At 43.8% G+C, this 11,117-nt stretch overlaps 1 protein-coding gene and 1 long non-coding RNA gene across 3 annotated transcripts in view; one reads left to right on the top strand and one right to left on the bottom strand.

Annotated features, from left to right (window-relative positions):
• The window catches only part of LOC147305690 (uncharacterized), a 51,544-nt gene extending 50,310 nt beyond the window's left edge, over positions 1–1,234 (bottom strand). The window contains exon 1 of the long non-coding RNA XR_015126723.1: positions 1,177–1,234. This is a non-coding gene — a long non-coding RNA (uncharacterized LOC147305690). The remainder of the gene's footprint in view (positions 1–1,176) is intronic.
• On the top strand, positions 384–10,955 carry hipk1a (homeodomain interacting protein kinase 1a). Of its 2 annotated transcripts, none has more exons than XM_086278611.1 (16): positions 384–725; positions 1,862–2,598; positions 3,420–3,793; positions 3,879–4,002; positions 4,146–4,265; positions 4,347–4,433; positions 5,366–5,547; positions 5,657–5,807; positions 6,168–6,372; positions 6,469–6,587; positions 7,847–7,998; positions 8,100–8,252; positions 8,347–8,514; positions 8,636–8,829; positions 9,103–9,233; positions 9,348–10,955. In XM_086278611.1, the coding sequence occupies exons 2-16, from the start codon at positions 1,864–1,866 to the stop codon at positions 9,777–9,779; spliced, it is 3,327 nt and encodes a 1,108-aa protein (XP_086134737.1). In that variant the 5' UTR covers positions 384–725; positions 1,862–1,863; the 3' UTR covers positions 9,780–10,955. The 2 variants fall into 2 exon arrangements, with proteins under 2 accessions (XP_086134737.1, XP_086134738.1); XM_086278612.1 differs by having other exon boundaries at positions 7,850–7,998.
• The last annotated feature ends 162 nt before the right edge of the window (positions 10,956–11,117 follow it).

Raw genomic sequence — 11,117 nt, forward strand, 5'->3', positions numbered from 1 at the left:
TGCTCCCCACAGCTGACTGATAGAAACTCTCAATCATTTTGCAGCACACATTAAGCATCTCGGCTTCCTTAGTAAACAGAGCCTGCTCATCCCCTTCTTGTATACAGACTCTGTACTAGTCTTCAGTCAAGTACTTGGACTCCTCCACCACATAGACATGTTGTCCCAGGACAGACAGTTCAACCAGTGCTACTCAGAGAGAAACTACAGGGAAAATGTCACGAATGTAGTTATACATATATAGTCACAGGGTTAATTAAAAGAGAACCAGATCAGTCTAATAAAGATAGGAAAATAAGGAAGAGAGATACACTTGGGAGATACACGATCTTTGACTGCAGGAGACGCACGTGGCCGTTGACGTCCGTCACATCTCGCCGCCGGTTACGTCGGCAGGACAGGAAGTGGAGCGAGCAGACTGTGATGATGGAGCTGTGTCCCGGAGACGGTGCTCATCGGGATGTTATCTGACATTTCGAGAGAAACGACAAGCGTAATGCGGGTTTGTCGCGCGATGTGAGACAGCGGATCGGAGTCAGGTATGACTCAGATATTCGTGAAAAAGCTAGCTGGCTGTTAGCTCGGTTAGCTCTCATCCTTCCAGCTCCGAGCAGGCAGCGAGCAGCTCCGCCGACCCGCTGCTGCACCACACGGAGCTGCTCGGTGAGAAGATGACGAGGCCTTAATATCACACAGGCAACGGTGTGCAGAGTCAGCAAATACAGGTACTGTCAGTCAGGTTTGGGAAAATGCTGCTGGGGTTAGTTACTGCCAGTTAGCGGAAACACATGTTAATGATGTCTAAGTCAAGTGGTTTTAGATGTAGCCCCAGCTTGATAGTTTCTATTGGGTCAAAACACTGGAATCACACTTTTCTGTGCTAATAAATGCAATATCACAAATCTGAATAATAAACAGTATATAGCTCAGTCCAGGTCTCTTGTGAAAATGTGATCATTTTTGTCCTTTTATTTCATTAAACCAATCAAATACGGGTTTCAGTTCTGGAGATTTAAATGTCCACCCCCAATATCTAACAGTTACCAACAACATGTCACTCACAATTAACTTTAACTGATGAAACTCATGCCTAATCGGCCTACAGATTATTTGAATTTCAAAAAAGTACCAGTAATTCCTGTGAGTCAAAATCTCCACTCTGCTGTAAACGCTCACCATGACAGTTTTTTTCCTGCTCTTGGCTCTGTGTGACGTGTGCTCATCTGTAGAGTACAGTTCTAGTTGTGTGCCCGGAAGCTCCACCCACCTGCTTTTATGGGAGGGGTCACTAATCAGAAGAAATTTGCTTTACGGGAATCAAATCGGCTTGTTTCAGACTTAAGGAATTAGGGATAGCTACCCTGCTACAATCCAAGAATAAAAATACAGAGCCGGAAATTAGTTTAATACGTCCACTTTAATCATAAATAACATCCCAATGACTTGTTGAAATTAATAGAAAACAAATTGGGGGGGGAAAAAAGAGTCACGGGGTTTAAAAGACCTGATTTTAGGTAGACTATATGAGAATCATTTTCCTGCTTAGGTGAAGTCTACTCCTGCAGGATGATTTTTGCTGCCAAGTACTCCAGAAGAGGAAAATATAAAGGAAATGGGATGTAAAGTAGGTCAAAAGTCAAGCGTAAATAGTACCACTGATCACCTTTGATGTTTGGCACTAATCAGATAATTCTTTAATTGATTGACTATTGCAGCTCCAAACTTGAGGATAAAACAGTTAACTGCTTCTGTCTGTTTACACATAATTAAACATAAATAAATGAGTAACATACAAGAACACACACACAAATATAAATAGAGGCTCTAAAACAAAACTAACCCACTTCCTGCTCCTCCACAGACATGGCGTCGCAGCTCCAGGTGTTCTCCTCCCCCTCTGTGTCCTCCAGTGCCTACTCTCGCTCAAAGAGACTTAAAGTGGAGAACCCCTCCTGGGATGCATCAAGCCAGCTGGGAGACAATGGTTACTACCAGCAGAGCTCTACCCAGGGAGCTGCACCCTCAACCTCTGGCTCCAACTTTAACCAAGTGTACACTTCCAACCAGGTCCACCCGCCAACGGCCGGCTCAAGGGAGCAGACGGTGGTGCGGGCGGCAGACAGCACGGGCAGCCTTTGCGGGCCTCCTTCATCCTCCTCTTCATCTTCCTCCTCCAGCCGGCGAATCAAGGATGCAGAGTCCTCCTCCCAGCCGTCCGACCTCTATCACAAGCAGTACAGCCTGAAGAGGAAGAGTGAGGAGGTGGACAGCAGCGACAGCGTGCAGATACTGGAGGAGCTCTCCGCCCCCGTGGTCTCAAACCGCAATGGTGGCGGTGGCGGGGGAACCACCACTGCTCAGTCCATAGCACACTCCACCTCCACCACCAAGAGCAGCAACTCCCACAGCGAGGGCGACTATCAGCTGGTGCAGCACGAGATCCTGTGCTCCATGTCCAACAGTTACGAGGTGCTCGAGTTTCTGGGACGCGGCACCTTCGGTCAGGTGGCTAAATGCTGGAAGCGGGGCACAAATGAGATAGTGGCCATTAAAATCTTGAAGAACCATCCCTCTTATGCTCGGCAAGGGCAAATTGAGGTGAGTACATATTGTTAAAATTGATGAAAGGAGCCTTTATTAGCATATAATTTCATATAATATGAAAATTGGGAATGGCGGTGCATGTATATGACATCATAAATGCAATCCTACTTGTGCTTTTGGCCTGTTTTCAGCTTGTTTGACCATGTCAGCCTCCACCTTGTTTTTAATAAGACATCAATAGTTACCTCAGGACTAGACTACAGCGAATTGAAGCACTGATACATGGCAGGGATTATACTAGATTGTAGACATGGACAGCTGTCATATTTCCTGTGCAGTTGTCAGGCACGTGGACCTCCATAGAGACGCTTGTGCTCACAATATAACACAATATGAAGAGCATCCGGCATGAAAATCTGCCAAATCAAATGAGCATGGCTACCTGCTGTGGTGATCCCTTGTGCAAATGGGAGCAGCCAAAAGCAGGTTTCTTTTATTTGCTTTATATTGTAAGCAGTGTTAGTGGTCTGGCTGCATGGTTGGCAGTTATGGTTGAGATCAGCCAACATCCAGCTACGGGAATACAGATACAATAACCTGAACTTTAGATATTTCAGTCAGTGGCCAATCTATTTGATTGCCGCAGAATTTTGTACAGGTTTTGTTTTATATGTTTTAATTGGAGGATGAATCCTACTGACTTCTCTGATCCTCTGTGTTGTTTCTGCCATAGGGCTGATATGTGATTTTGAGTACTGGTGGTACCGAAGATAAATTCTGTGAACCTTCATGTTTTGGCCTGTTAAGGAAGATGTTACTTTCGCATTCATTTTTCTGTTTATTACCACATAATATCATCTTCCTCCTACTTGCAGGTGAGTATCCTCAGCAGGCTGAGCACGGAAAATGCCGATGAGTTCAACTTTGTCCGCTCGTACGAGTGTTTCCAGCACAAGAATCACACGTGCCTTGTGTTTGAGATGCTGGAGCAGAACCTTTACGACTTTCTGAAGCACAGCAAGTTCAGCCCTCTGATGCTCAAGTGCATCCGGCCAATCCTGCAGCAGGTCGCCACCGCGCTAATGAAGCTGAAGAGCCTGGGGCTGATCCATGCTGACCTGAAGCCTGAAAACATCATGCTGGTAGACCCTCTGAGGCAGCCATACAGGGTGAAGGTCATTGATTTCGGCTCGGCGAGCCATGTTTCCAAAGCTGTATGCTCAACTTACCTGCAGTCTCGATATTACAGGTGAGCATTTTTGCCTAGAGCTATGAAATATCTTGTGAATTACTTGCTGTGATCTTCACATTTATTGGCTTTGATGGGCCTACAGAGCTCCAGAGATTATCCTGGGCCTTCCTTTCTGTGAAGCCATCGATATGTGGTCTTTGGGATGTGTCATTGCTGAGCTGTTCTTAGGATGGCCCCTTTATCCCGGTGCCTCAGAGTATGACCAGGTCATCTGCAGCACCCTTATACACACTGACATTTACATAAAAATCAGACACAGCTGCCTGTCTTGGGACAGCTGTCAACCAAAGAGGCAGTGCCTTTAATTTTAACCACTATTTTATACTTATTTTTCATTGTTTTCTCTCAGATTCGCTACATTTCTCAGACCCAGGGTCTTCCAGCAGAGTACCTCCTTAGTGCAGGAACCAAGACCAGCCGCTTTTTCAACCGAGGCCCTGACTCGAGCTACCCGCTGTGGAGGCTCAAAGTAGGTGACACAGATATGAGTCCCCAAACGAGAAAAAACACTTCATGTACTGAAGTGTTGCTGTGGTTCCTTTTTCTGCAGACACCTGCAGAGCACGAGGCAGAGATGGGCATCAAGTCGAAGGAGGCAAGAAAATACATCTTCAACTGTCTGGATGACATGATGCAGGTGAGGAGTTATCCTGTCTAAGAGACAGCTGCTGTAAGCAGATATTTTAAGTGTTGCTCCCTCTTTGGGGCAAAGTAGGACCCTCACAAACATGGCCCAAACAGCAGCCAAAATGGCATGATGGCAAAAACTATACCCTAGATTTTAGACAACAACAGTGTTTCCAGGTAAAGCCCCAGTCAGACCATATCAACAAAGCAAAAAACTGCAGCAACTGCATCATTGCAACAAAGAAATGAAATGCATATGTCTGTTTTTCGTTGTATTTTTGTTAAATAGACCGACATTTGACTTTAGCTAATTTGGTAACTGTGATCTAAGTGTGTTAATGTGTAATAGGATAAGAAATAGATCTCAGAGCGAGTGGTCAGGAGTTCAAGTTGCCCCTGTGACGTGTACTTTTTCTTCTCCTGATTGAGTTTTGCTTGCTTTAATGCTTCTTTGGATTACCTTGTTTAGCAGAGGATACACTGGACCTTTCTCTATGAATAAAGGAAACCGTGCTGTCACACAGTTCATAGCAGTACACAATCCAACAAACATTAACACCATTTCACGTCATAACCTGCTGTTATAGCTGTTGTTGTGTTGATACCTCTAATATGATCAATTAATTTGTCTTCGGTCATCAAAAAGCTTTGGAAAGGCAGGAGCTACACTGAATCATTTAATCAGGGAAACAAAATGATGCACAGGATGAGCAACAATGTGACAAGCATTATATTTTCCCCTTTTCCCTTTTACTTAAATAACAACCTTGGGAATAATCTGGTATTTCTTACTAGAGGTTCTGCTATGCATATTAAAGGAGCATGGTGTAAAGAACCAGGCTCATGTTTTCCATGTAGGCCAGGGAAAAGTAATTAGTAAAAGTTGAAAGGAGGTACTTTTTTGTGCTGTGAACATGTCACATGGGCCGTGACTTCCTGCAGGTGAACATGACAAACCTGGAGGGCACAGACATCCTGGCAGAGAAGGCTGACAGACGGGAGTTTATAGACCTGCTGAAGAAGATGCTGACACTCGACGCTGACAAAAGGATCACACCTATGAAGACGCTGAACCACCCATTTGTTACCATGACCCACCTGCTGCACTTCCCGCACAGCTCACAGTAAGACCTGCGTGGATAAAGAAATGAAGCTACAGATTGTGATGACTGTTGTTTAGCTTCTGTCTGATTTAAATGTATATATTTATATGTATTTGTTTTTATTCCACAGCGTGAAGTCCTGCTTCCAAAATATGGATATATGTAAACGCCGATGCAGCGCCTTTGAGAACGGAAAAAATATGTTTGCAAGCAACAACACCCCGAGTGCAGCAACAAACCTCACTGTCACATTCAGTAGCCAACTTAATCAGCACAATCAAGTGAGAAGATCCTCTCTAAACTGCCTCGGGAACAGTTTGATCTTAAGATTATATTCATAATTTCTGTTGAAGATGTAATTGGTTATTTTGTAGAACAATGCTAATTTATTAGCTTGTACACTTCTATGTACAGACGCTTTCATTTCAAACGGCGAGACATTTAAAAACAACTTATTTACAAGTACTAGATGTAGGAATGCACCAAAGAAACTTTTCCATTTCTGATTCATAGCCTGGCTTTAGGCACTTGAAGACTTTGACATTGTATGCTTGTAAATGCAACTCTCATACAAAAATGTAAAAATCTCAATTCATCTTTTTAGGCATTAATTTAAAAATTTCCTTTGTCGTGTCTTCCAGATGACCTCTACAGGAGGCCAGTCCCTGTCTCTCAGTAGTAATGTCCCACTGCTGAACTATCAGCCTGGCCTCTACCAGCAGGCCACCATCAACATCCCTGGTCTGACCCAGCAGGGAGTTCCTCTGCAAACCAGACCCACCCAGCTCTGCACCCAGACCGAGCCCTTCCAGCAGACACTTATTGTTTGCCCACCAACCATCCAGGGTAAAAATGATGGGACAGTTTAAACAAAAAGTTATGTTTTCTCTCTTTTTCCACCTATATTTTGTGACCAGTTCTTCATATCTGACATTCGTGCAGGTCTTCAAACCTCTAACAAGCCATCTGCTTACCCAGTGAGAATGGAAAACTCAGTACCCTTAGTCCCTCAGAACCAGTCCTCCCAGTCTCTTCACATCCAGCCCAGCATGCTGGCACAGGTAGGATCCGATAAATGCTTAAATTACTAGTATGTGTTACTCATGTTACATTTACATTTACAACTACTTTTTTATGATTTAAGAAGGAAATATTGCTAAATTTGACAGCTGTACTTAAAACGTTTAAATGAAATGCCTACAGTTTTCTTACAGAAAATGCTGCATTACAGATCATTTAATGTTATCAATCTTTAAAGCCCCTTTTCCATTACCCACTTGGATTGGCATGCCAAGACTCGACTCGGATCGACTGGTTTTCCATTACAATCAAGTACCAGCTAATGTGCGTGGTTGTTGTTATAGCAATGTATCCGAGCATCCTTGGCGTAATTAGTATGCAACACAAAACCCTACAACAAAGGTGGACTTTGAAGCAATGATATTCCAGCTGCTCGGTCTGTGGGACCACGGTGTTGTTTTTGTAGCATTGCCAGGTTTCAAAAATGGCAGTTTAGATTTTCGTAAATGAGATGCTCTCATGATTGAGTGACGTCACTGACCAACCAATTGGTGGCATGCAGTCTGACAACGTCACCTTTTAGTATATGCTCAGATTGCTTGGAACCGCGGCTGAACAGGTACTATTTTAGAACCTGGTACCAGGTACTATGACTAAATGGAAAACCCTGAAAAGCATGGCTCACCGTGGCAAGTCGATCCGAGGAGGTACTAATGGAAAAGGGGCTCAAGTGGTCCTTTGGCTTAAGCCTGTGTCCAGTCAGGTCCTCCTGTCTTGCTTAAGAAATCTTTGATGACATACATTTTCAGTCCAAGGGGACAAGTTCTTTTCCGTTTTTTCTTCTTTCCTACATAATTGTGGGAAACACAATTGTGACTCTTTATTACTAACCTATTAGCCTACTAGCATACTTATACAGCAAACCTTTGGTGCCACCTGGTGGAAGACAGCAGTGCACGTCTGTGTCTAAGCTTTGGTGATTATTGTTGTTACAAAGAAAGCGTTTGCTTGGCCCAGATTCATGTGGCATAAATGCTTGGCATCATAATCCATGTGAAATGTTTTCTTTTTAAGCTGTTAAATCACTTCTCTTTCCTTTTTAGCAGTTAAAAATACATCTCTCTCTACACACAGCAATAAATCTGAAAACAATATGTAAGCTGAACCCATGCTGCCTTTTATTCAGCTGGCATAGTGATAGAGGCATGTGCTCACTGAGTCTTCTCTCAGATTTCTGTTTTGCACTTAACACCTGTTTCTTACAGTTTTTCAGCATGCTTGTGTACATGTGCTCACACAGCAGGGCTGGCCAGCGGGAACACAGCAGATTCTAATCCCCTCCACATGGCAACAGATGCCTGGCATGTCCATTCACAACCCGGGGCAGGCTGTGGTGCCAGAGCCACCCATGGGAGCCCACATCTCCGACAGTCAGCAGACTTCAGGCTGGAGGTAGTTTATTCTGATGGTGCTCATTTTTGAGTTAAAATGGAACAGCATCTCTCACAAGTGTAACTGCTTACTTGTACTAAAGCGATATCTCTGCTTTGTAGGGGTCGCCATGGCAGCCAATACGATAGCGTTAACCAGCACGACTCTGGTGCTGGCCGTCATACTGGGACTCAAAACCACAGCTCAGGGGCCGCTCACTCGAGATCCCAACAGGGCAAGAGATCAAAGGCTCGACACGCTGAGAGCAGACCCAGGTATCCTGTCGATCTTTTCATTTCTCACCTTATTGTTCGCATATGTTTATATTTGATTTAAGACAGTCAGTGTGCTGCTTATTCTCTCCTCCAGGCCGGTGTCCTCAGTACAATCAGCCACCAATGTGGTCAACAGCACTTCCTTTGCCGGTGACCAGTCTCAGCCCATTGTTATCTCTGACACACCAAGCCCTGCCGTCAGCATCATCACCATTCACAGCGACTCTGAAGATGAGGATGATACAAAGTTTCCTGCTGCCTGGTGAGCCTCGTTTTCAATCTGGTCACCTTATGTTGCACTGCTTTCTTTTCCCCAACTTTTAGTAGTGTCTAATAAAAATGTTATTTTTAAAACCTTTTACTCTTCTTCTTTTCTCCCGCAGCTCTGGAACAAGTCAGAGAACCAATGTGATCAGCTGTGTGACTGTGCACGACTCCCATGACTCAGACTCCTCTACCAGCAGCCCCCTGAGCCCCAAAACCTCCTCTCAGCCTACAAAGTCTCTAGCAGTCATCATGCCCTCAGTTAAAAGCCAGCCTGGAGAAAGCACAACCCACAAGGCTCCAGCAGCTTCAGGTCCAAAACCGGTTCAAACAGAGGGGCTCATTTAATTTGAAAACTGTGTGCAACATTCTTCTTTGGTTTTGGGATTGAAAAACATTTAGAGTTGACATGCCTATGTGTACATGAACCATCCTATTAAAAGGCAGCACATAAATGATTGAGCTACTGCAGATGCAAAACTGGATTATTCAACAGCAGTTTAATAAGAAAAAAATTATGTTTTATTGATTTTTCTGATCTTCTGAGTGCTAACACTTGGCTGTCTTTTTTTTTTTTTTTTTTTAGATCAAGCTACAAGCGGCTCAGTAAAGTCCAAAAAGGCATCCACACAAGCGTCTGGTCGGTCAGGAGATTCCACAACCGAGCGCAATCAGCGGGCTGCGTCCAGCAGATCTCAGCCTCTGAATCTGAGTCAGGTAACGGCTTTCAACAGCATGATGTTCTGTGCACGGCGTTACTTAGCATTCCCTGGCCAAAGGTATTGTAGACTGACTCTGCACTTCACAAGCCATTCTTGTCTTTCATTTCAGCTGCAGCAGTCTGTGATGCCATCTTCTCACGAGCAAACAGCAAGCAGTAGCTCCCTGAGGAGGCAGCCCACATATCCCCCTCCCGTCTCCTCCCACTCGTCCTACCGGCTCCACGAAAGCACCCTCTTTGGCTCGACGCCAAATCTGTATGCCTACCCGGCGTCTGCCGCCTTGGCCTCAGTGTCTCAGGCTGTAGACCAGATGCAGGGCGGTACATCCCGCCATGGCAGGGCAAGCGGGGCTTACTCCTCTTTGGCTCTGCTTCAGAAGAACAGCAGCTTAGCCCTCGGGGGGTCTGCTCCAGGACAGTACGGCAACAACCATCAACAGCAGCAGCAGCAGCAGCAGCAGCAGCAACAGCTGGCAGCACAGCCTTTCCAACGCTCCGGTGCCGCTTACCAGCGAAAACTCAACCAATATCCCTACCTGTGAACACTGATGAAGACCAAACTTAGACCGCGACTAGAGACGAGCACAAGCTCATCACAGGCGACTGTGATCGGACTCTTTTTATTACTTTTCTTCTTCTTCAACTCAACTGTTTTTTGCCGCCCAGAGTGTGTTACTATTTTAATCGTCGTCAAGTTTTACTTTAATATTCTCTACCTTTGAGGTTTCTTTGCGTCATATGTCACAGGTTAGCGTGCTGTGAGCACACAAGCAGAAGATAAAGCTAAATTTACTTACAGACTGTAATTTATTTGTCACATATCAACCTAATACTTTGATTTTACGAAAGCTGTGTGGAACTCTACTGTTATGCTGCTATATTAATAATCATCACATTCATCAAATAATGGGTTAAATGACACATTTACATATAAACAAATGCCTCACTTAATTATACCATTTTCTTTTAATTTAAAAGTCTGCGCATTGTGATAAGTTACCTTGCTGTGTTTTATGTTTTATTTATGAATGTACTGTATGTATGTGTGTGTTTTATCTGTACTATATTACAAAAGCTAATGGAGACTAAGCAGCGTACTGTACTGTATAATGATGTGTCTGTGTGTTTTTATTGTTTGAGTACTGGCCATTAACTTGACTATATTTGTATGTTTGGTATACTGAATGATGCATTTCTGCATAGAGTAGGTGTATCAGAGGAGACTTTCTTTTCGTCTGTTTTTTAGTTTAATGTTAAGGTTGCATGTGTCTGACATGGAGTAGCATTCAGGGGAGGTTTGTAATCTGCAGCCGTGCTGGTTTGTAGACAGATTAGTAATGTTTAATTTGTACGGCAAACACATTAATAATACTGGGAAAATGTACAAGTTCTTGTCTTGTGAAGTGATGTCTGTGGAGTAAAGCGTGCACATAAAATGAAATTGGGTATGGCATACGTAGAAGCTGAAGCCATTTAGATTAAAAAATTCACAGTGCTGCATTTTTAATAGTGAATAATCAAATCTGACAAGGACAATTTATATTAAAAAAATAAGAATTAATTGATGTTCAGTATGTCACTGCTTCTAAGCAAATCATTGGTTTGGTAAAATGATGGTTGTTCTTCCAATCCTGCTGTGTTGTGAAGTGCTACATTACATAGAACACACAATGAACCTTAACCCGTATATACGCAATAAAAACCTTATTAAAACAGGATACGAGCCTCAGGTGTGCTTTAAAAACACGATACTTTCACACATTACATACAACAGTGCACAGAAGGCGGCCACTTTGTTAGAAACAACTTTTCAACTGCGATCGTGGCTCAAGAGTTGGGAGTTCGCCTTGTAATCGGAAGGTTGCCGGTTCGAGCCCCGG

Source organism: Aulonocara sp. 'chitande type north' Nkhata Bay, linkage group LG20, assembly GCF_057382095.1.
Source record: "Aulonocara sp. 'chitande type north' Nkhata Bay isolate Kocher_YH1m ecotype deep benthic linkage group LG20, A_spYH_male_GT1.1, whole genome shotgun sequence".
Taxonomy (NCBI): domain Eukaryota; kingdom Metazoa; phylum Chordata; class Actinopteri; order Cichliformes; family Cichlidae; genus Aulonocara; species Aulonocara sp. 'chitande type north' Nkhata Bay.